The 26,773-nt window shown below is 41.4% G+C and overlaps 1 protein-coding gene across 1 annotated transcript in view; it reads right to left on the reverse strand.

Annotated features, from left to right (window-relative positions):
• Nucleotides 1-7,438: 7,438 nt before the first annotated feature.
• LOC139570897 (VPS10 domain-containing receptor SorCS1-like) overlaps nt 7,439-26,773 on the reverse strand; it is an 87,175-nt gene continuing 67,840 nt past the window's right edge. The window contains exons 24-27 of the mRNA XM_071393201.1: nt 11,323-11,422; nt 10,614-10,722; nt 9,342-9,493; nt 7,439-8,523 (exon numbers count right to left, since the gene is read on the reverse strand). Coding sequence (XP_071249302.1) covers nt 8,465-8,523; nt 9,342-9,493; nt 10,614-10,722; nt 11,323-11,422 — 420 coding nt within the window. The 3' untranslated portion in view covers nt 7,439-8,464. The remainder of the gene's footprint in view (nt 8,524-9,341; nt 9,494-10,613; nt 10,723-11,322; nt 11,423-26,773) is intronic.

Below are 26,773 nucleotides of genomic sequence, written 5' to 3' on the forward strand. Positions count from 1 at the left end.
AGATTTAAAAAATACTCTGATCTTTTAGATTATTTAGGCAAATATAAGTATGTATCAATCATTAAAAAAAAACTGTTTTGGAGAGCCTTCATGAACAAAATATATTGATTAGCAGGTTTAACCTGCTACGTGTGGTCTGAGTTCCATAATGATTCATGTCCAAAATTATTGCGCAACGTTAGCCTAATATGATCCACTAATGCTAGCGACGTTCAAGAACAACTTCACGTGACAGAGGAAAGAAATGGAATGATGCAAAATGTAAGTTACAACTTCAAGAAAACTAACACTAAAGTGATAGTTGTGAATGTATGTGGGTATTACTGACAGTGGCCCCATAGTGTCTAATATAATACCAATTATAAAATAAATGGAGAAGAGCACTGGCATAGGCTATAGTTAAAACATTCTAAAGCGCATACATCAAATCAAAATCAAATTGATTTATAAAGCCCTTCTTACATCAGCTGATATCTCAAAGTGCTGTACAGAAACCCAGCCTAAAACCCCAAACAGCAAGCAATGCAGGTGTAGAAGCATGGTGGCTAGGAAAAACTCCCTAGAAAGGCCAGAACCTAGGAAAAAACTTAGAGAGGAACAAGGCTCTGAGGGGTGGCCAGTCCTCTTCTGGCTGTGCCGGGTGGAGATTATAACAGAACATGGCCAAGATGTTCATATGTTCATAGATGACCAGCAGGGTCAAAATAATAATCACAGTGGTTGTCGAGGGTGCAACAGGTCAGCACCTCAGGAGTAAATGTCAGTTGGCTTTTCATAGCCGATCATTCAGAGTATCTCTACCGCTCCTGCTGTCTCTAGAGAGTTGAAAACAGCAGGTCTGGTACATCAACTCGGTAGGTTCAGCCCTACAGAAGCCTATACCTTTGGTGTCTAAATTTCATCCACGCAAATTATGAGGGTACACACTTAAAATTGTGAATAACGGGACAGCTATTTATAGCCTATTTCACTGTGGAAAACGGGCCGCAATACATGTCATATTGATATGATTTTCTGTTTGCTTCAATATGGCTGGTTTCACATTCGTATCCAGGGATCATAAGGAAAATAATCAAAATGAACGTGTATTTACAATCCCCATCTCCAAATGGATTACTAATTTACCTAGCACTTATCAATAGCTCTTATCCATTTTATAAATTGCAGTGCATGGAGAATGCTGTTATTTATATTGGAAAAAACGAAGTAGATGATTTTTCCACTTGGAACCGTTAGGTTCGCTCAACCTTATTCATGATTTCCTCGCGCGTAAAGGTGGTGGAATTACGAGGGGATAAAGTCAAGGTCAGAATATGGCTTATCTGTAGACCAACATCCACCACACCTTCATTTCTTAGATCCCCCCACCTCCCAACGAAAAGCCTATGAATATCATGCTATTCTCATGCTTAACCCTTGTGTTGTCTTAAGGGTAAAAAATGTCCCGCCACTATGTTTAACAGCAGAAACAACCCACTAAATTATATTTTTTCAACCTCGAAATTGTATGACTTTTCCTAGACTGACACCAACATTAGAAAAAGTGAAACATCGTCTTCGTTCATAGTTCCATGAAAGCTGTACACCACCAGGGTACAAAGATTGTCTTAGGTTCATTTTTGACCCGACAGTTATAAAATAATTTACACACCAGTAAAACACACACACACACACACACACACACACACACACACACACACACACACACACACACACACACACACACACACACACACACACACACACACACACACACACACACACACACACACACACACACACACACACACACACACACACACACACACACACACACACACACAATGAGAAATTGAGATCATGTGTGCTACTGATTGAACTCAGACAAAACTAAAACGTTCTTGTGCATGTGCAGTATCTCCCCTCCACGACTCCACACATGACTCCAGTTCACAGACAAAATAAAAACAATTTCAGACAAAATAAACAACATTTTACATTTCTTGAAAGCATTGTTTACTAATGGGGAATGCAGTCAGTGGCTATAAATGAGCTGCAGATGACAGTCCCCTCAAGTTCTCTCTTTGCTGAAGCCACAAGTGCACGTTTCAGTGCCCAACAGGTCGTAGATCTGATATTTTTCAGATGTCCAGGAGGAACAAGAGAACAATGATTTAGAAGAGGAGGAGGTATCTGAAGAAGAAGATGGGGAAGAAGACAACCCAGAGCACGATGTATCATCTTCAGATGAAGAAGAAATCCCTCAAGCTGAAAGAGACATTTTTGTCAAAGAACAGCAAAATAACATGGTCCTTGTCACCATATGACAACCAGGGCAGCACAAATGTCATAAGGATTACCCCAGGGCCCACAAGACATGCAGTTGCCCATGCCCAGGACATCGCCTCAATATTCTACGTGCTCATCACACCAGCCATCGAAAATATCATCCTGGAGATGACAAATTTGAAAAAAGTTTCCTAAATATGGAGACAACTGGAAAAGGATGGATGAGATTGACCTGCGTGCCTACATAGGGCTGCTAATCTTAGCCGGTGTGTATAGGTCCCGAGGCGAGGCTGCCACTGAAAGTCTTTCACACTTTCTCAAGAATGGTACCATTTGATAACCGTGAGTCAAGACCTGCAAGACATGTGAGAGACAAACTGGAGGCCATAAGAGAGGTCTGGGAGAAGTGGGTGGAGCGTCTGCCATACCTCTACAACCCTGTGCCTGAAGTAACAGTGGATGAGCAACTAGTTCCATTCAGAGGTACATTTTTATTTTCATATAGGTTATGTACAGTTGAAGTTGGAAGTTAACATACAATTTAGCCAAATACATTTAAACTCCGTTTTTCACAATTTCTGACATTTAATCCTAGTAAAAATTCCCTGTCTTAGGTCAGTTAGGATCACCACTATTTTAAGAATGTGAAATGTCAGAATAATAGCAGAGAGAATGATTTATTCCAGCTTTGATTTCTTTCATCACATTCCCAGTGGATCAGAAGTTTACATACACCTAATTAGTATTTGGTAGCATTGCCTTTAAATTGTTTAACTTGGGTCAAACGTTTCGGGTAGCCTTCCATAAGCTTCCCACAATAAATTGGGTGAATTTTAACCTTAGCCTTAACTTCCTGACTGATGTCTTGAGATGTTGCTTCAATATATCCACATCATTTTCATTCCTCATGATGTCATCTATTTTGTGAAGTGCACCAGTCCCTCCTATAGCAAAGCACCCCCACAACATGATGCTACCACCCCCGTGCTTCACGGTTGGGATGGTATTCTTTGGGTTGCAAGCCTCCCCCTTTCTCCTCCAAACGTAACGATGATCATTATGGCCAAACAGTTCTATTTTTGTTTCATCAGACCGGAGGACATTTCTCCAGAAAGTACGATCGTTGTCCCCATGTGAAGTTGCAAACCATAGTTTGGCTTTTTTATGGCGGTTTTGGAGCAGTGGCTTCTTCCTTGCTCAGCGGCCTTTCAGGTTATCTCGAAAAAGGACTCGTTTTACTGTGGATATAGTTACTTTGTACCTGCTTCCTCCAGTATCTTCACAAGGTCCATTGCTGTTGTTCTGGGATTGATTTGCACTTTTCGCACCAAAGTACGTTCATCTCTAGGAGACAGAGCGCGTCTCCTTCCTGAGCGGTATGGCGGCTGAGTGGTCCTGTGGTGTTTATACTTGCGTACTATTGTTTGTACAGATGAACGTGGTACCTTCAGGCATTTGTAAATTGCTCCCAAGGATGAACCAGACTTGCGGAGGTCTACAATAGTTTTTCAAATCAAATCAAAAAAAAATTATTAGTCACATACACATGGTTAGCAGATGTTAATGCGAGTGTAGCGAAATGCTTGTGCTTCTAGTTCCGACAATGCAGTAATAACCAACAGTAATCTAACCTAACAATTCCACACTACTACCTTACACACACACACAAGTGTAAAGGGATAAAGAATATGTACATAAAGATATATGAATGAGTGGTGGTACAGAACGGCATGGCAGATGCAGTAGATGGTATAGAGTACGGTATATACATATGAGATGAGTACTGTAGGGTATGTAAACATAAAGTGGCATAGTTTAAAGTGGCTAGTGGTACATGTATTGCATAAAGATGGCAAGATGCAGTAGATGATATAGAGTACAGTATATATACATATGAGATGGGTAATGTAGGGTATGTAAACATTGTATTAAGTGGCATTGCTTAAAGTGGCTAGTGGTACATTTTTACATAATTTCCATCAATTCCCATTTTTAAAGTGGCTGGAGTTGAGTCAGTATGTTGGCAGCGGCCGCTAAATGTTAGTGGTGGCTGTTTAACAGTCTGATGGCCTTGAGATAGAAGCTGTTTTTCAGTCTCTCGGTCCCTGCTTTGATGCACCTGTACTGACCTCGCCTTCTGGATGATAGCGGGGTGAACAGGCAGTGGCTTGGGTGGTTGTTGTCCTTGATGATCTTTATGGCCTTCCTGTGACATCGGGTGGTGTAGGTGTCCTGGAGGGCAGGTAGTTTGCCCCTGGTGATGCGTTCTGCAGACCTCACTACCCTCTGGAGAGCCTTACGGTTGTGGGCGGAGCAGTTGCCGTACCAGGCGGTGATACAGCCCGACAGGATGCTCTCGATTGTGCATCTGTAGAAGTTTGTGAGTGCTTTTGGTGACAAGCCGAATTTCTTCAGCCTCCTGAGGTTGAAGAGGCGCTGCTGCGTCGTCGTTGTTGGTGATCAAGCCTACCACTGTAGTGTCATCCGCAAACTTGATGATTGAGTTGGAGGCGTGCATGGCCACGCAGTCGTGGGTGAACAGGGAGTACAGGAGAGGGCTCAGAACGCACCCTTGTGGGGCCCCAGTGTTGAGGATCAGCGGGGTGGAGATGTTGTTACCTACCCTCACCACCTGGGGGCGGCCCGTCAGGAAGTCCAGGACCCAGTTGCACAGGGCGGGGTCGAGACCCAGGGTCTCGAGCTTGATGACGAGTTTGGAGGGTACTATGGTGTTAAATGCTGAGCTGTAATCGATGAACAGCATTCTCACATGGGTATTCCTCTTGTCCAGATGGGTTAGGGCAGTGTGCAGTGTGGTTGCGATTGCGTCGTCTGTGGACCTATTGGGTCGGTAAGCAAATTGGAGTGGGTCTAGGGTGTCCGGTAGGGTGGAGGTGATATGGTCCTTGACTAGTCTCTCAAAGCACTTCATGATGACGGAAGTGAGTGCTACGGGGCGGTAGTCGTTTAGCTCAGTTACCTTAGCTTTCTTGGGAACAGGAACAATGGTGGCCCTCTTGAAGCATGTGGGAACAGCAGACTGGGATAAGGATTGATTGAATATGTCCGTAAACACACCAGCCAGCTGGTCTGCGCATGCTCTGAGGACGCGGCTGGGAATGCCGTCTGGGCCTGCAGCCTTGCGAGGGTTAACACGTTTAAATGTTTTACTCACCTCGGCTGTAGTGAAGGAGAGCCCGCAGGTTTTGGTAGGGGGCCGTGTCAGTGGCACTGTATTGTCCTCAAAGCGGGCAAAAAAGTTGTTTAGCCTGTCTGGGAGCAAGACATCCTGGTCCTCGACGGGGCTGGTTTTCTTTTTGTAGTCCGTGATTGACTGTAGACCCTGCCACATACCTCTTGTGTCTGAGCTGTTGAATTTCGACTCGATTTTGTCTCTGTACTGAGACTTAGCCTGTTTGATTGCATTTTCTGTGGTCTTGGCTGATTTCTTTTGATTTTCCCATGATGTCAAGCAAAGAGGCACTGGGTTTGAAGGTAGGCCTTGAAATACATCCACAAGTACACCTCCAATTGACTCAAATAATATCCATTAGCCTATCAGAAGCTTCTAAAGCCATGATATAATTTTCTGGAATTTTCCAAATTGTTTAAAGGCACAGTCAACTTTGTGTATGTAAACTTCTGACCCACTGGAATTGTGATACAGTGAATTATAAGTGAAATAATCTGTCTGTAAACAATTGTTAGAAAAATGACTTGTGTCATGCACAAAGTAGATGTCCTAACTGACTTGCCAAAACTATAGTTTGTTAACAAGAAATTTGTGGAGTAGTTGAAAAACAAGTTTTAATGACTCCAACCTAAGTATATGTAAACTTCCGACTTCAACTGTAAGTGATTTTCACTGTTAATTGTATAAATGTATAGTGATCTCTTTGTCAAAAGGTCGCTGTTCTTTCCAGCAGTATATGCCCAGCAAGCCAGCAAAGTATGGCATCAAGACATGGGTGGCCTGTAATGCACAATCCAGCAACGCTTGGAAGATGCAAGTATACACAGGGAAGCCAACAGGTGGAGGCCCGGAGAAGAACCAGGGGATGCGGGTTGTGCTTAATGTGACAGATGGACTGAGGGGGCACAATGTCACGTGTGAAAATGTCTTCACCTCTTATGAACTCAGCCAGCAGCTCCTGAAGAGGAAGATCACCATGGTTGGCACAGTTAGAAAGAACAAGCCTGAGCTCCCCCCTGCACTCCTCGCAACAAGGGGGAGAGAGGCCTTCTCATCAAAGTTTGCCTTCACCCCCACCCTAGTTTCTTACCTCCCAGAGAGGAAAAAGAATGTGGTCCTCCTGAGCACACTGCACAAAACAGCTGAGATCTACAAGGGCACAAGGCGAGACTCAGATGCAGACATGGGAGGCAGATGGTTTGAGTCTCTGATATTTTTTATAATCCAAGAGGTAGGCAAGAGAATGGTCATGGACAGGCAAAACCAGGTCAGAGTCCAGAAGGTACAGAGGGGCAGGCAGGCTCGAGGTCAGGGTAGGCAGAATGGTCATGCAGGCTGGTTCAGAGTCCAGATAGGCAAGGGTCACAACCGGGAGGACTAGCAAAACAGAGAGAAGGAAAAAGCAGGAGAACAGGAAAAAGCACGCTGGTTGACTTGACAAACAAGACAAACTGACAACAGACAAGCAGGGAACACAGGAATAAGTACCCCGGGACTAATGAGGAAAACAGGTGACACCTGGAGGTGGGTGGAGACAGACACAAAGACAGGTTAAACAGATCAGTGTGTTTCAAGATCAGTGATTGTAAGGGCAGAAAGCCAGCCATCATCTTGGACTACAACCACAACAAAGGAGACATGGACAACCTGGACAAGGTGTTTGGAACTTACATCTGCAGGAGGATGACTGCCTGCTGGCCCCTGGCCATCTTCCATAACATCATTGATGTGTCCTCATGAGGCTGCAGCTGGGGCAGGCAAGAGGAGGAGATTCCAATTCTGCCTCCCAAAGAAGGACTGTAAAACAAATACTATGTGCTGCACATGTGAGAAATACATCCATGCACACACACTTGCATACTGTCCTACATGTGCTAATTAGAGTTGATTGATTTATGTTCTTCACATTTTTGTTTTGTATCTATTATCTTATTATTATTTATTGTTGTTTTTTATACACCTTGTGGGTGGGGGCAATGGTTAAAAAAAATGGGAGAAGACTTGTATTTTGTAGTTGAAATCCTCATTGTACAGTATATAAGAATACATCACCACGTTGCCAAAAAAGTTCAAAACTGTTAGTTTCCTTTCAATAAAATGCATTCAAAACTACTTTCTGCACATTTCTGCTACTTTCTTAGTCTATACAAGTGCTATCTCTTGCTAAAAAAATGTATGTTTACACCTATGCAGTACCTTTAGCAATAATAATAATAATAATAAACCTCTACTTTAGTAAAGAAAACAATTATGACAGGTGTGTTGTAATACAAAAACAAGTAGTGTCCACTGATTAAATGCAGTCTTTCTGCATTGTGAAGAGGGAAAACCCAGATATTCACAAAGTTTGTGATGAATGACAGGTTGTTTCTTCATGCAAAATAGATTTGGGTTTTCAAATTCAATTAAGCTGCTTTATTTTAGGGGTTTGTGAAGACAAGGGGAGTATACAGAATGTTAAGACTACACAATGGTTAAGTTCAAGGTCATAATAGAGAGAAAGAGAGAAAAGTGCATAAAAAGGGAATAACGTTCCATTTACATGTGCTTAACTCGGGTCGGAATCGGGGCCTAAGTTAATTAACTGACACATCCTCCACACACCTACCACCAGAGACGTACTAGAAATGGAACACTCAAGAGAAATAGATTACTGTACATTACTGTTGCTTTACTGTTGCTTGTCTTGAAGTCATACACACGACTGTAACCAGCTGAGTAACCAACTATTATCTTTAGTTCAGCAGTTCTATAATTACACTATTTTCATAAACATGCAATGTTCTTGCAAAAATACAAGTATTTCGATTAAAAATGACCCTTTTCAAGACGCCAGAAAAATCTGTAGTCTCCTCCTATAGTCCAGGCAGCACAGTGTAAGATGGTCTGTCCATGCATGGGTAGAAAACACTGGAGACCTTCCATTTGTTCCATGGTTTCAGAGTTTGCTGGAAGCAACTGCCAAAAAGATGTATTGCTTACAAGTTGGCTGTAGACTCAGCATTAAAACATATGGGGAGTTTCATCTGAGAGTTTGACGTCTGTGTGAGATGGTAGGTATCCTAGCCAGAGACATGTGACACAAGAGACAGATAATACATTATATATCAGCATTAGCACACTAGCATATCTATTTTTCCATGCAAGCATATCCATCTTCCATGCTAACAAATCTCCCTTGACATTTGGAAGGACTACATCAACTACAGCTCTACAGAGTCATTTATCACTATTATAATATAGCATTCACGCTGCACTGCTACATTCTTAGGACACTAATTCATTCATAAATTCAAAAATAACTTCAGCATGCAGTTCAATTCAATTAGGTTTATTGGCATGATAGGACACTATCTCACATTACCAAAGAAAACATATAGGAAGGTATCAACTTAACGAGGAGAGTAAGGACATTGCAATTTCAATGTATTGTTTTGATCTACCTGTGAAAACATTTCAAAATAATAAGTAATGCAAAAGATTGGCAATTAAGTCATCAGATCAACACATGGATACCATTTTTATGTCTCTGTGTGCAGTTTGAAGGAAGTTGAAGGTAGTTTCTGGGAAGAAAAGTCATTTCTGGTAGCATGCTAGCTGTTCCTGTAGACTTCCAGTCATTGTGCTAACGTTAAATATCAAAGGGTCCAGAAACGACCTTCAACTGACTTCAAACCGCAAGTAAAGACATACAAATTGTATCCATGAGTTCATCTGACTCTGGGTAAGTTTTGCCAAAATGTAGAACTATCCCTTTAATAGAGCAGTACACCACTATATAAAGGTAAAATATGTGCATTTATAGCTGTCTCATCAATAGGCCCATGAGTTATTCTTGACTACTTATCAGTAACTGTCCTCTTTATGAAGGATACCTTACCTATGCCACGTGCATCTGGCCCTGTGTCCAAGTGCTCCAAAGTGCTCACCATGTCCCCCTCAGGGTTTGGGACAGCTATAGACACCACCGAAGGGATCACTTCCTGTTGTTTCTCTCGCTCATTTGTGTGGATGTTGATGCCAGGGATCTTCCTATAGTAAATATACATTGTACAAAATAGTTAACAGCAAGTCAAATGAATAGTAAATACATTGTTAGCTCCCAGCTAGCACATTTGGTTCTTTGGAAGTTGTTGGAACGTATGTTTTTGGTTTCACATTGGTTGTGGGAACGAAGCCAATGTGAAAAACGTTAAATGTTGTGAGAACATTAGTGACCGAGCTCTAAGAAACATATGGTTTTCAGAATTGTATGTGCTAGCTTGGTTCTCTGCTTAATCACTTGTGTAATATATCTCATAAATTATATTTAGCACCGATGAGGGAAAAATGGAGTAAAACTCCCTGTTAAATTTTCTGATAAATCTGGATTTCATGGGGTATTTACAGTACCTTTTCACTGTTGTGATAAATGTTGATCTATGAACAAACCTCATTATCTTTAAAAGTGACAGATTCACACACTTTAACACTTTGAGTATAGTCATAATTTAAACTTGTGGGAGAGTGTGGTCTTTTGCAATGCAATGGAAGCAGGGGCGGCAACTACTCTAGAGGTTAGAGCATTGGGCCAGTAACTGAAAGGTTGCTAGATCAAATCCCCAACCTGACAAGGTAAAAACATCTGTCGTTCTGCCCCTGAACAAGGCAGTTAATCCATTGTTCCTAGGCCGTCATTGTAAATAAGAATTTGTTCTTAACTGACTTGCCTAGTTAAATAATAGAGGATACTATCCATTTTATATGCCATTGTATGTTGTCTCGGGTCTTATCTTTTCAACCATTGCTGCCATTCTGTTGAATGCCTCTCGCTGAATGACTCTATTTATCATTTCAGAAATGTCAACATTCACATTTTTAGATAGATGAATATTGACTGCAGAATACTTACACTCATTCAATACTTAAAACATTGATTGTCATTCCCGGGAATATTCCAGAGTATAGGAAAGAGAAGAGTGGCTTTGATGATGTCCAATTGTTAGGATGTCTCTAAAGATAGTTCATGTTTTGACTAGTTTAAGCTATTGGATTCGTGAAGTAAGATGTACATATTAATTTGCTTATGGATTGGTGTGTGAGAATGGCCTAAATTGATACTATCACTCTCATTAGAATCAGCTCAGTTAAAATGAAGTCGGGGATACTTTACCTTTTGAACTTGTAGATAACGAAAACTGCCAAACCCACAAATACGGCTGACACTAGCATAATGACTGTAGCACCATTGTGACCACTCTCACTGGTGTCCATGATAGGAGCTTGGGAAAAAATAGAGGTGGGAAAAAGTATTTAGACATAAGACAAAGAGAGAAATAGAGGGCTGTCTTTTCTTCTGGCATCACACTCCCGAGTGCTGTGAGGATTTTCAACACCGTAGTGTAACTGAATTTGACCTTAATGATCAAAACAACATGCGTTATGTCTTTCTTATACCGTTCTCATAAAGCTGTTGTGGTACTAGACTTCTCAACAGCAGTTAGCCTAGAGGTTAGAGAAGCAGAATGCTATGCAAACTGGAAGGTTGCTGGTTCAAATCTCTGGAGCAATCTCATGCTGTTTTGGCCTTGAGCAAGTCACTTAATAAAAAATGTTGCTCCCGGTACATTGCTCTGTGGCTGACCCTGTGCTAACAACCTCTCAAGTGTGTGTGTGTGTGCATGCGTGGGTGTTGTCTTGGGGGTGTGGAGACTGTTACTATTCCATTTCATTCTACTTCATAATAACATAATTCCAAAATGGCCAACATGCAAAACCCTTTGAATTGATTGTAATTGCATAGTAGTAGGCAGGACCTTATATCTTTAACTATCCTATAACCAGACATCCGACTATACTGTGAACACAGCAGACTGGCTGACCTGGAGACAGTCGTGTGGCATAGACGTTGATCTGAACCCCAGGCCGCAGAGTAAACTGGATGAGGTCTTGATTCAGGGCACTTAGCAGGACTAGAGAGAGCTGTGGAGGAATAAACACAGCTATGGTTTCACACTCATCAATATTTCAACCTCAATCATGATCAGTAAATATAGCTTTTTTTTAAAGAGGGGCAAGTGTTGATATGACATGTAAAGGCCTACTGTAATAACATTTCTGTCGAAAGGCTAACATACCAATCATAGCAATATAAATCCTATCAGGAAAAATTGCCTGGGTTATGAAAGGCAAGAGTTACTGACATTTGAAAAATGTATATGTCGCTTTTCCAATACTTTATCTTTCACTGGTGATTTGTTGTTTTGGATGTTTTTCATAAGTAATGAAGTAGTTCAAAAAATTATAAAAACAAAAAAATGTAATTCTACAAAACTGCCCTTTTCCCACATTTTTCTCCCAATGCTCTATGATTTCCCCTGTTTTACACTTACAATTGTTTGTGTTGCAGTAAACTTCCAGCAAAGTTTGTGGTGAATTTGATGCAAAATAAATAGTGTGCCACATAATGAAGGCTTGCAAATTTTTGCCAGTAGTGGTGAACCCGCGACAAACAGTTCCCTCAAGTTTCTATTTGAATCTGTAGCAAACCTTCATTGCCGTTATGCCTAAAACAAATGCAATATAGACAAAAACAAATAATTAAATACCCATATAAATATATATTCATGTTTATTTTCCCCATTAAAAACACTCTTACATATCTGTCTAGGTGAGACTACAGCTGTTAAAATACTAGAAATAATGTTCATTCTGAATGGAAATAAACTGACTGATCACATCACACAGATGTATAACAGAACCACAGGAGGCTGCTGAGGGGAGGAAGATTCATAATAATGGCTGGAACAGAGCGAATGGAATGGCACCAAACACCTGGAAACCATGTGTTTGATGTATTTGATACCATTCCGCTAATTCTGCTCCAGCCATTACCATGAGCCTGTCCTCCCCAATTAAGGTGCCACCAACCTCCTGTGAACAAAGCACACACACACACACACACACACACACACACACACACACACACACACACACACACACACACACACACACACACACAGGCTCAGTTTTTGATAATGCAACACTAAGTAACAGTACAGATAAAAAAGAATCAGGCCTACTGTACATAACACCCGGCATCCCACTGCTGGCTTCCTTCTGAAGCTAAGCAGGGTTGGTCCTGGTCAGTCCCTGGATAGGAGACCAGATGCTGCTGGAAGTGGTGATGGAGGGCCAGTAGGAGGCACTCTTTCCTCTGGTCTAAAAAATATTGCAATGCCCCAGGGCAGTGATTGGGGACAGTGCCCTGTGTAGAGTGCTGTATTTCAGATGGGATGTTAAACAGGTGTCCTGACTCTCTCAGGTCATTAAAGATCCCATGGCACTTATTGTAAGAGTAGGGGTGTTAACCCCGTTGTCCTGGCTAAATTCCCAAGCTGCCCCTCATACCATCATGTTCACCTAATCATCCCCAGCTTACAATTGGCTCATTCATCCCCCTCCTCTCCCCTATAACTATTCCCCAGGTCATTGCTGTAAATGAGAATGTGTTCTCAGTCAACTTACCTGGTAAAATAATGGTAAAAAAATGAAATCTTACTGTAGAAATTATTGTTGAAAAAAAGTATAGGTTGGAACTGTTGCTGATAAAATACAATATATAATGTGTATTCTGAACTGGAATAAACTGATTGATCACATCACACAGATGTAGACCAGCACACATACACACAGTCCTAATGAGAGGTGTGTGGCTGGTTGAAGTTTTCAACAACCAGGTCTATTCTGGGCTTAGGTTTTGACAGTGCAACCCTGAGGTCATGCATGGAGTCTGTTTCTGTACTTGTTTTTTAAGTATGCCAGAGTTGATCATCTGACTCGCATAGCTATGTGGTGCCAAACTGGATCAGAACATCTACTGCTTCCTCAGCCAGGCAGGAGACCGCTTCCTGCTGTAGATGAGCAACCCAGAACTGTGTGAGTGTGTTTGCCTCAAAAAGCATCTTGCTTCCATTGCTTGCTTGTAGCGTCACTAAGGCATTGAAGTTTTTTGAGATTTCTGTGGGTTAGGAAAGTACCGGTCAAAGTTCTGCTGCATGCTGGCCATGTACTCAGCCATGTCCTTCTTCACAGCTTTACATAGGGGGGAATCTATCACCTGCATGTGACAGAACAGGGAACATGCCATATGCTCCAGCCTTCAGCTGTGACTGCCACAATCCCAGGCGTGCAGTGAATCCTCTGATGCCATCTTCAAGCTCCAAAATGGTTGATTCCTTGCCCTGGAGGCTTGTGTTCAGCTTATTGAGTTTTCTGAAAATGTCAACCAGGTAAGCCAGCCTAGCCAACCACAGTTTGTCACGGAATAGGACTGCAAGGTCGCTGTCCTCTTTCTTCAGATAGGCCAGAACCTCCTCTCTCAGTTCCCACAGCCTCTCCAGGACCCTCCCCTAACCTCACAAAGAAAGAGCAGGTGCTTATGGTCTGCTCCCATCTCCTTGCAAAGCTCTCTGTACAGTCTTGTTTGAAGAGATCTCTTCTTGGTCAGATTCACCACCTTTACGACTGAGTCAAAAACAACCCCTAGGTTAGGTTGTAATGCTTTGCTGGCCAAAGACTACAACGTGTCAGTTTCACGTTGGGCACCACTCTGCGGACATGAGCTATGAATCCGGAGTTGCACCCAGTCAATCAGTGCAAATCCCAACACAATTTGCCCAGTCAATTTGTAAGTCTTTCAAATGAGTGTCTACCACCCTAAAAATGTCCTCTCCCCTTGTTGTTGTTTGTAGATGGTCACAGAAAAGAAATTTCTCCTGGATATCATCATCAAATACGTATCATGCATATACCATCTATTGCGGAATTCCAGCCACATCTACTGACTCATCTAATTGAAGAGAGAATTTCTTGTGCTGTTTCATCTTTACTATCACAGATGCTTGTATGTCAACTGACATATATCTTATTCTTTTGCCCACTGTGTCATTGAAAAGTGGGACTGAGTACACTTTTTTTACTGCCTCCTCGCCCAAAAGAGATACACAGACATCGCTCAGGCAGGGTTTGATGAGCTCCTCTCCTATAGTGTGGGGCTTCTTTGCCTTATATATAAATATATTTGCTATATTTAGGCTCACCTAGTATGACGCTTTGAGGATAGCTCTGTTCCCTTTGAAGGTCTGTTAGAGGAGCAGAGAAAGCCTTTTGTCAAAAACCAACAACAATGAACTATCATGTAAAAATATTTTTATCTAAATATGACCTTCTTTTGATTTACAGTTGAAGTCGGAAGTTTACATACACTTAGGTTGGAGTCATTAAAACTAGTTTTCCAACCACTCCAGAAAATTCTTGTTAAGAAACTATAGTTTTGGCAAGTCAGTTAGGACGTCTACTTTGTGCATGGCACAATACATTTTTCCAACAATTGTTTACAGACATATTATTTCACTTATAACTCACTGTATCACAATTCCAGTGGATCAGAAGTTTACATACACTAAGTTGACTGTGCCTTTAAACAGCTTGGAAAATTCGAGAAAATGATGTCATGGCTTTAGAAGCTTCTGATAGGCTAACTGACATCAGTTAAATCAGTTAAATCAGATAAATCTCAGCAGCTTCCATTTTTTCTTCATACTCAAAAGCACTCTTCAGTGCCACAGGGCAAGTCTCCCCAAGGGACCTGAAGTATAAAGTAAGAGCTGGCCAGCTTTGCAGGAGACGATCGACAGCCGGATGAAGAGCGAGCCATCGTGTGCAAACATGTCGCAGAATTTCACTCCATTCAATGAAAACAAAGGCAAAAAAAATGCAAGCGGTTCCTCTCTTCGGGAAGCAGATACTGAGAAGTGGCTGTAGATCTTTAAAACAACTGTCTCAATATCCACTGACAGCTGATCGCAGGCGATCTTGCAGGCATTATGAGCTATGTGTGCCGGGCAATTATCTTTCAGAATGTGATTGTTGGCACTGCTCAATAACTGGTAAACGGAGAGGTGTTTTCCAAAGTTGACATTGGCATTATCTGCTGCATAGGGCTGTGATGTGTCTAATATCCAGTTCATGCTTTTCCAGACAGTTCATCAGAGCTTGATGTATGCCATTTGCAGTTTCATCATTGTCTTCGTCAAAGTCAAGTCACTTGCGCTGCACTCCATCAGACACAGAGAAATATCTCACACACACTGGAGACATGTTTCTATTTACCTTGTTTGAGGCATCACTGGCAACTGAGAAATACACTGCCTCACCTTAGGTCAGGGACAGATCATCCAAAATATCCCCCCTGTTTGTTGGAGCTGCACAGTCTTTTCTTTTTTTGCAAGTTTATCCATATTTCCTTGAAATGCCAAAACCGACCGAACAACAACAGAAATGACTTTGCAGGAATTGGAGCGTTTACGCTATACTGTGATTGGATGAATATACGGGACAAGGGAGTGTCAATGGGACAATGGGAAAAACCAATTTAGCCCTATATAAGGGACATCCCGGGTAATACGGGACAGTTGGCAACCCTAGTGTCTAGCTAGCTTGCTTTGGCTAACGTTAGCTATTAGCTGAGTACGAGGGCATTGTTTGAAAGAGAAACTCACAACGTCTACAACGAGAGATGGTGCTCCCTTATTTCTGCTTATCATCACCTGTTATAAAATGACAACAATGCCTTGCTAGCTTACTCTTCCACTGTCAAAGCACTGTTTCCTGAAGCATCCTGCCCTGTTCTGAAAGAACTCCCTGGGTTTACTGTCATGCTGTGGATGTTTGGTCAGGACGTGTCGTTTTAATTTGTTAGTTTTGAGAGACTCATTACTAAGCACTTCCCCGTACAAAACACATTGCGGGCGATCCTCGTTATTTCTCAAAGTTTGTACAAAACCAAGAGAGAGAAACTCATCGCTGTATATGCATTTCATGACGATTGAGCTCAGTCAGAACTTGTGGCTAGCTTGAGTCCATTTGATGACAGCGGTAAGTGATGGCGAGTGGGAATGACAAGTCAGTGGATGACAGCACATCATCTGCTGCTGAACGACAGCGCTTCAGCGTCTGGGTCGCGGAGTGATCTAGAAAACTGCAGAAAAACGATCCGGTACACGATGAAGCACACGGGCATATTCCTCCCACTCATGCAGCTGCCAACCTGAGCTGAGATACCGCTGCTAAACAGTGAGCGCAGTTGCACTTGGCCAAATCAATTCCAGTAATTAATTATATAACTATACATTTACTCAGATGACCCACTTTGGGTCTCACTATCTTCTATCTTGTTAATTAAGTGTGTTCAACTAATTGGCCACACCTGATCTTAATGAGTGCTTGTTTTGTTCGAAGTGGAGTCTGTTTGAATAGACTCAAATTAACAGCTTTGTATAAGTAAAAAAAAATAAACATGCCATGCTACCGTATCTCCATTCTGGTTCCACAGTGGACTATTTCCATGGAAATAGAACAGAATATCATAGGTTTGAATCTCACTGACCCGTGCTCTGTCCTTCTGCCCCTGAAGAAGACAGTTAACCCACTGTTCCCCGGCACCGAAGACGTGGATGTCGATTAAGGCAGCCCTCCGCTCCTCTCTGATTTCGAGGGGTTGGGTTAAATGTGGAAGACACATTTTGAATGCATTCAGTTGTATAAGGTACAACTTTCCCTTACCCTTACCTTCCACAATACAAAATAAATGTGTTTGCATGATTAATGCCTAAGCAAATTAATTTCCATGCATCCTATCCTATTAACCTAAGCTAGCAGTGTTATTAAAAGCCTAATTGAAACATGTTCTCAGAATGTTATTTAATTACCTTCAAATAACCTAAAATGTATATTCTCAAAACATTAATAAAACCTCCCAGGAAAGCTTTCAGGGAACCATAGTTAAATGTAATGTATAACTAAATTGAGATAATAGCTTCCTTCCACGATGGTGGAGTAAGGCCCTCCTTCAAGGTCCAATTGAAGGATGATACAGTATAAGCAAAGGGGTCAATTCCTCTTCGATGGTTTTGTGCCACTCTGATGGGAAGCCGTCGCCCCCTGGAGAATTGTTGTTCTTAAGTTGAGTAACTGCCCTCCCTACCTCTTCCTAGAATAGACTGAGTGAAGTACAGAGTAACGGGTATAATCCCTTTCCAATGTGTGGAGGTCCTTCCAGATATCTATCAGTCCCAGTTCTATCAATGAGGTATTAATCAACTGTGAGGTGCCTTTTCTTTCTCTTAGAACTGGTCGTGTCCAGATGATTTAACACCAGGTTCAAAATGCCCGCACAAATGAAAATAAATGTGTAAAAAAATAACTTTTCACTCTCTGGAGGGACATAAACATTAATGAATGTTACCTCTTTATGTTATATTTTCCCCTTTACCACCGTTAATCTCTCCTCTTTGTCATTAATTTCCTTAATACTTTCAAAATGAACAGAGTTCATAATAAGGATCGCCAGACCCCTACTGTGTTTCTATTTAAAAGAACTGTAGAATGTGTTTTTCAGTTTTTCATGTTCCAATTGTGATAAATGGCCTGTGCTTTCTCCTTTTTTATTTTTGCAAAAACCTTACTTCTCTTAATAGGATTGTTCAAACCATTCACGGGCCGAACTCCCAGTGGATGAATTAGTCATATGTTGCATTATTTTTATACATCAAGATGGTATTGGAACCCCGGTAACAAAAAATATTCAAACCCTGAACATCTGGATACAAAATCTCAATAAGATAACAAAAAGTAGACCTTCAAAAAATGGGTTGCCCAATGCAGTCCTCCCCACAGGACTGCATTTTCTCCTGGTCCGAGGAGAAAAATCCACGCTATGTGGAGGCCCCTCTAGCAGTGCAGAGATAGTATAAAATTCTCCCTCTACACATTCTAGCTATGACCAGTTAATGACACATACCCGCCGGTCTTGGTTCCTATTCAAAAGAGTCAGTGTTCCGTTTGAAAGATTCACTTCGTTTGTGAGTTTCTGAATAAAACGTTGTTGCAGTTAAAGTAAACAGTCGGCCTTACAGTTGGCCTTTTGAGCAATAATTTTCTGGAAATAACGTTACGTCAGTATGTTAACCGATTGGCATTAATCCTCAAGTGACCCTATCCAAGGCTGGGTTATAGCCTATAAACAATGACAGTTTTAGCCCCAAATCAAATTAGCCGAGCTGAGGTTGCAGGCTATTTGGCTAGCTATAAATTGCTTGGTCAACCCAGCCCAGCAATATGCTACCTAACCAGACAGCCATAGTTGCTATCCATCTACCCTAGCTAGCTAAACCGCCATCTATAGGTGTTATCCACCTACCTCATATTTCAGCCTTAGCAAATTCCCCATACCCGGTATTACAAATCACATATGTATCCATAGAATTAGGTCTCCGTTTGAATTCCTGCAATCTGTCCCTTGCTCATTGTATCGTCTCTTATCCTTCGGCCCTGGCTGAATTCCGCTCCCCTCCCACACGCCTCCACGTCAACACTTGTTGTAGTTGTCTCTCACTGGTGATGCTGTTGAGCCCGTCCTCTCCTCTACCTCCATACTGAATCCCATCTTCCTCATGTCCTGTACTGCCTCAGCCACACTGCTGTAGACCGTTGGATGGACTCCCTGTGGATTCTCATTTTGTCCATGGGGGATTTGCATCTCTGAATCACCTCATGAGCGTAATCGTGGTCGAATGACAGTATGCGTGTTCCATGTTTAATCTTCTTCTGCCAGGCTTTCCTCAAAATAATTTCCTTGGTATTGTATCGGTTTTTGAGCGAGTGCCCTGTAGGCTTTCTGGATCTGAAGATCTGTGTCTGTCGGCAGAGAACGTTCATTTTTGAGTAGACCTTCTATGAATTGGGGCATATCTCTTCCTTCTGCATCCACAGCAATATCGTAAATATGGATATTGTCGTGACTGGAACTTCCCTCAAGGTCCCTCAGTTTCTCCTGTATTCACTGTTGTTGTTTCAATGGAAGAAGTAGAGCTTTGCCAATTTCCATGTTTTGTTCTTCCAGCTATTCGATTCGTGTCTCTGCCCCTTTAAAAACTTTACTTTGGGTGTGAAGTTCCCCTTAAATTTTCCTGGAGCCTCGCTGTAACTTCATGTTTGAGTTCCTCTAACTCCTTCTTTATTTCCTTCTTAACTTTGTCCTTGAATGTAGTCAGGTTCCCTCTCACTTCGGTTCTAAGTTTGCAGATTTCTCTGCTAATACTTATCAGCGTTTCCTTCGCTGGGTTCCTCTCCATCTCACTTCGTCATTGCCATCTTGCCTTGCTTTTTGAGGGCTGTGTATATCTTCATCCATTTCTGCTTTATCTGACTCTATAACTTGTGTTTTACACTTATTCTGACATCTCGTTCAACATCCCCCACTCATTTATACTGAAGTTTAATATATTAAAATTTTGAAAATATGAATTTGGGGGTGAATTATGTACAACCGACCGGGAGGTTGTTTTCTACATGGCCAATCCATCGCTCACCAACTACATAGTCGGCATAACTAAATGTTATGTCGCTTTTCTTCCACCCAAGCCTTATATACCTGAATCAGGAAGAAGAAAGAACTTGTAGACAACTGGCTCTTAATAACCCCTAGAGTAGATTTTCCGCTGCCCCGCAAAAATCGAATTAGCATAATACAGAAATCCCCTTAAAAATCTGTCAGTTTAAGATATCTGTTTTTTCATTGGATGCATCTCAATCCCCCGCATCCGCTGATGTCGCACGTCCGCATCTGTGGTGGAAGGTAACAGAGCTAGAGCAGTGTTTGTCAGACCATGAGACATCTCAAAAATCTGTCTTCTCGCAAAATCGTCTGTAGCGGTCGAATGGTTAGGCCTACAAACTATTATGACCCCTCTATGGAAAGATGAGATTCTCATGAACACAATGTTGTTCTCAGTTTTTTATGACCCCGAAAAGCCCCCACAAGCGTCTTGGGACTCATCTGAAGTCGGCACAGACGATCTGCCAACGTCCGTCTGTAGCGTCCGAACAGTTTAGGGCAGCCTTTCCTATGGGTCGCGACCCACCGACCTGTTAATGGTGGATTGCAACGTGTCAGAGTAAATGTTTTATTATTTAATTAATTACTGGAATTGATTTGGCCAAGTGCATCTGTGCTATCTGTTTAGTGCGCTCTCTGCTTAGCAGCGGTCTCTGCTCAGTTTGGCAGCTGCGCAAGTGGGAGAGGGAGATGCCAGATAATTTTCTGCAGTTTTCTTGAAGATCACACACACAATGCAGCGCTGTCGTTCAGCAGCAGATGATGCCCTGAAAGCCAATGATTTAATTTTTTTACCCCCTTTTTCTCCACAATTTCGTGGTGTCCAATTGTTAGTAGTTACTATCTTGTCTCATCGCTACAACTCCCGTACAGGCTCGGGAGAGACGAAGGTCGAAAGCCATGCGTCCTCCGAAACACAACCCAACCAGCCGCACTGCTTCTTAACACAGCTCGCATCCAACCCAGAAGCCAGCCGCACCAATGTGTCGGAGGAAACACCGTGCACCTGGCGACCTTGGTTAGCGCGCACTGCGCCCGGCCCGCCACAAGAGTCGCTGGTGCGCGATGAGACAAGGATATCCCTACCGGCCAAACCCTCCCTAACCCGGACGACGCAAGGCCACGGACCTCCCAGTCGCGGCCGGTTGCGACAGAGCCTGGGCGCGAACCCAGAGCCACTGCGCCACCCGGGAGGCCCGCCTCACAAGACTTGTCTGAAGCTCCCCTGGTACCAGTTGAAAAAATTTATTGAAGTAAACTGTATATGGAGAGTGTTTAGTGCCAAAAATAAGGGGGTAAATACGTGTCAATTTTTTTTAACCAATAATTCCTGATCTTTCTTATACAGTTGGAGTCGGAAGTTTACATACACTTAGGTTGGAGTAATTAAAACTAGTTTTCCAACCACTCCACAAATTTCTTGCTAACAAACTATAGTTTTGGCAAGTCGGTTAGGACATCTACTTTGTGCATGACACAAGTAATTTTTCCAACAATTGTTTACAGACAGATTATTTCACTCATTATTCACTGTATCACAACTCCAGTGGGTCAGAAGTTTACATACACTAAGTTGACTGTGCCTTTAACTTCTTTATGATAGGGGGCAGCATTTTCACCTTTGGATGAATTGCGTGCCCATAGTGAACTGCCTCCTACTCTTTCCCAGATGCTAATATATGCATATTATTATTACTATTGGATATAAAAAACTCTGAAGTTTCTAAAACTGTTTGAATGATGTCTGTGAGTATAACAGAACTCATATGGCAGGCAAAAACCTGAGAAAAAATCCAAACAGGAAGTGAGAATTTTGAGACTGGTCAATGTTCAACTCATCGCCGATTCAATTCCCTGTAAGATATGGATCACTTCCTACGCCTTCCACTAGATGTCAACAGTCTGTAGAACGTGGAATGAAGCCTCTAGTGTGATGTGGGGCCGGATGGGAGGTGTTTAGTCATTGGTCTGGCAGAATGCCAGTTCCTGGTCATGCGCTTTCCTCATGATATCGCCTTGCGTTCCATAACTTCTACAGACATGAAGGAATGTTCCGGTTGGAACGTTATTGGATATATATGATAACAACATCCTGAAGATTGATTCTCTACTTAGTTTGACCAGTTTATTCGACCTGTTATATAACTTTTTTAAGTTTTCGTCCGAGTTTGCCTGCATCTGCGCCAGCGTTTGGACATGTGCACTACACATGCTAGCAAAAGTAGCTACTTAGACATAAGTAATGGACATTATCGAACAAAACAACGATTTATTTTGGAACTAGGATTCCTGGGAGTGCATTCTGATGAAGATGATCAAAGGTAAGGGAATATTTATGATGTAATTTCGTATTTCTGTTGACTCCAACATGGCGGAGAAATTTTGTTTTTTTCTGAGCGCCGTCTCAGATTATTGCATGGTGTGCTTTTTACGTAAAGTTTTTTTGAAATCTGACACAGCGGTTGCATTAAGAACAAGTGTATCTTTAATTATATGTAAAACATGTATCTTTCATCAAAGTTTATGATGAGTATTTCTGTTATTTGACGTGGCTCTCTGCAATTTCTCAAGATATTTTGGAAGCATTTCTGAACATGGTGCCAATGTAAACCGAGATTTGTGGATATAAATATGCACATTATCGAACAAAACATAAATCTATTGTGTAACATGATGTCCTACAAGTGTCATCTGATGAAGATCATCAAAGGTTAGTGATTAATTTTATCTCTATTTCTGCTTTTTAGGACTACTATCTTTTGCTGGGAAAATGGCTGTGTTTTTCTGTGGCTATGTACTGAGCTAACATAATTGTTAGTGTGCTTTCCCCATAAATCCTTTTTGAAATCAGACATGTTGGCTGGATTCACAACATGTGTAGCTTTCATTTGGTGTCTTTCATGTGTAATTTCATGAAAGATTGATTTTTATAGAAATATATTTGAATTTGGCGCGCTACATTTTTTCTGGCTTTTGGCCAAGTGGGACGCCACTGTCCCACATATCCCAGAGAAGTTAAACAGCTTTGAAAATTCCAGAAAGTTATGTCATGGCTTTAGAAGCTTCTGATAGGCTAATTGACATCATGGGGAGCAATTTCCAAACGCCTGAAGGTACCACTTTCATCTGTACAAACAATAGTACGCAAGTATAAACACCATGGGACCACGCAGCCATCATACCGCTCAGGAAGGAGACACGTTCTGTCTCCTAGAGATGAACGTACTTTGGTGCGAAAAGTGCAAATCAATCCCAGAACAACAGCAAAGGACCTTGTGAAGATACTGGAGGAAACAGGTACAAAAGTATCTATAGCCACAGTAAAATGAGTACTATATCGACATAACCTGAAAGGCCGCTCAGCAAGGAAGAAGCCACTGCTCCAAAACCAAAGCCAAACTACGGTTTGCAACTGCACATGGGGACAAAGATCATACTTATTGGAGAAATGTCCTCCGGTCTGATGAAACAAAAATGGAACTGTTTGTCCATAATGACCATCAATATGTTTGGAGGAAAAAGGGGGAGGCTTGCAAGCCGAAGAACACCATCCCAACCGTGAAGCATGGGGGTGGCAGCATCATGTTGTGGGGGGTGCTTTGCTGCAGGAGGGACTGGTGCATTTCACAAAATAGATGGCATCATGAGGGAGGAAAATTATGTGGATATATTGAAGCAACATCTCAAGACATCAGTAAGGAAGTTAAAGCTTGGTCGCAAATGGGTCTTCCAAATGGACAATGACCCCAAGCATACTTCCAAAGATGTGGCAAAATGGCTTAAGAACAACAAAGTCAAGGTATTGGAGTGGCCATCACAAAGCCCTGACCTCAATCCTATAGAAAATGTGTGGGCAGAACTGAAAAACCGTGAGCGAGCAAGTAGGCCTACAAACCTGACTTAGTTACACCAGCTCTATCAGGAGGAATGTGCCAAAATTCACCCAACGTATTGTGGGAAGCTTGTGGAAGGCTACCCAAAACATTTGACCCAAGTTAAACAATTTAAAGGCAATGCTACCAAATACTAATTAGGTGTATGTAAACTTCTGACCCACTGGGAATGTGATGAAAGAAATAAAAGATGAAATAAATCATTCTCTTTACTATTATTCTGACATGTCATATTCTTAAAATGAAGTGGTGATCCTAACTGACCTAAGACAGGGCATTTTTACTAGGATTAATTGTCAGGAATTGTGAAAAACTGAGTTTAAATCTATTTGGCTAAGGTGTATGTAAACTTCCGATTTCAACTGTATCTCTTAGATATAGAACAGACACTTCAGAACAAACTTCCTTAAGATTTTTTGGGTGGACTATCTGTTGTTCCATGTAGTGAATCTGTTTTTCAATGCATTTTTATGGTCTAAAAGCAGTAAGGCCAAATACAATTTTTTCACTCAAAAAGGCAACAGTTCTGAACTGGGTTTAATTTAGTTTTTTTTGTTCTAATAATTTTTATTTGGTTCTTTCTCTTTTAAACATCCATTGGTTGAAAGCTCATTGCTCAGTTATCACTTGGCTCATGTAAATAATTCTATAATTGTCCCTTTAAACATCCTAAGGTCAACATCCCCATAGTGTTCACATTTCTCTCATGTAAATGTTGTAGGTAGAGTGCCTTTTTGTCTCACCCATCTACACATAATATCCCATAATGACAAAGTGAAATCATGTTTTTCAGAATTGTTGCTAATTTATTGAAAATGAAATACAGAAATATCTCATTCACATAAGCATTCACACCCCTGAGTCAATACATCTTAGAATCATCTTTGGCAGCGATTACAGCATTGCACTCCTGGATTGTACAATATTTGCCCCATTATTATTATTTAAAAAATTCCTCAAGTTATGTCAAATTGGTTGTTGATCATTGCTAGACAACCATTTTCAAATCTTGCCATAGATTTTCAAGCAGATTTAAGTCAAAACTGTATTTCGGTCACTCAGGAACATTCACTGTCTTCTTGGTAAGCAACGCCAGTGTAGATTTGGCCTTGTGTTTTAGGTTATTGTCCTGCTGAAAGGTGAATTCATATCCCAGTGTCTGGTGTATGATCAGACTGAACAAGGTTTCCATCTAGGATTTTGCCTGTGCTTAGCTCCATTCCGTTTCTTTTTTATCCTGACAAACTCATCACTCCTGAAAGATTACAAGAATACCCATAACATGATGCAGCTACCACTATGTTTGAAAATAAACTCATACTGCAAAAAATGTGGCAAAGCAATTATGCTTGGGAAAAACAATACAACACATTACTGAGTACCACTCTCCATAATGCCTTGTTGCAAACAGGATGCATGTTTTGGAAATGTTTATTCTGTACAGGCTTCCTTCTTTTCACTCTGTATTGTGGAGTAACTGCAATGTTGTTGATCCATCATCAATTTCCCCCTATCACAGCCATTAAACTCTGTAACTGATTTAAAGTCACCACTGGTGAAATTCCTGAGCGTTTTATTTCCTCTCTGGCAACTGAGTTAGGAAGGACGCCTGTATTTTTCTATTGACTGGGTTTATTGAGACCCCATCCAAAGTGTACTTAATAACCATATTCAACGGGATATTCAATGTCTGCTTCCTCTGTCTACCAATCGGCAAGTCATTGGAAAACCTCCCTGGTCTCTGTGGTTGAATCTGTGTTTGAAATTCACTCCTCGACTGAGGGACCTTGCAGATAATTCTATGTGTAGAGTACAGAGGTGAGGTAGTCATTAAAAAATAATGTTGAACACTATTATTGCACACAGAGACCATGCAACATTTTATATTTGACTTGTTAAGCAAATCTGTACTCCTGAACTTACTTAGGCTTGCAATAACAAAGGGGTTGAATGCTTATTGACTCAAGACATTTCGGCTTTAAAAAAAAAGAAAATTGGTGAAAATTTCTACAAAAATAATTCCACTTTGACGTTATGGGGTAATGTGTGTAGACCAGTGACAAAAACTAATTTGCATATGAAAATATGAGCAATTTTTGGAAAATTGGCCAAAGATTTGCCACAACTGTTTGCCAGAAGCCTGCTTTTTTCATTAAGGGTTCACAGCTAGATAAAGCAGTAATTTAACAATTTACCAGAAACCATTTAACAAGAGACCAGAATGCCTTCCCAAAACCCATTTGACTCCTTAGCCATGGCTCACTAATTCCATCTCGCTCTTTCTAAAATCTTTCCACTGGTTAAAAATAGACTGCTCTACACTGTATGAATAATTACTTTTTATTCTAGTGGCGTATCAGGGTCAGTAAATCTATAACACATTTTAATAAGCTGTGCCAGACATCACCACCCCCCCCCACCACACAGACACACACAAACCCAACGTGCACACACACGCCATGTCACACACACGACATAAGAAGATGTGCAATAGTGAACTAAGATATATCAACCAATTGTCTGTGAGGTCTTGCCAGGTATTCAGACAGGCTATAGATAAATACATCCGCCTAATTCCCAACTCAGGCTGCCCCGCCACTAGTCTCCTCTGATGTGTCCAATTACATGATGCATCATTTTAATTAAATACCTATTAACTCAGTTCAAGACTAACTGCGAGCCACTGGAATTACGTTTACATGTTGCAACATATGCAAATAAGTGTATCCAGGATTGTAACAGATCATGCAGAATAAAAGTGTCTGATGGTGGACTGAAATGGATATCAATTTTACTATACGATTGAGCTGCTGAAAGGCAGATGAAAACGTGGTGTGTTTTATCAACTCTATAGAATGTCAAGAATTATATAGCTGTAAAAACCATTAGAGCCCAAGTCCAGCATCTTAGTTATTATATTCGAAGCAAACCCTTTATGATGGAGTGAATGATAAGTATAGTATGTCTTAGAGCTATTAACTT

This window comes from Salvelinus alpinus, chromosome 3 (assembly GCF_045679555.1).
Source record: "Salvelinus alpinus chromosome 3, SLU_Salpinus.1, whole genome shotgun sequence".
In the NCBI taxonomy this organism is placed as follows: domain Eukaryota; kingdom Metazoa; phylum Chordata; class Actinopteri; order Salmoniformes; family Salmonidae; genus Salvelinus; species Salvelinus alpinus.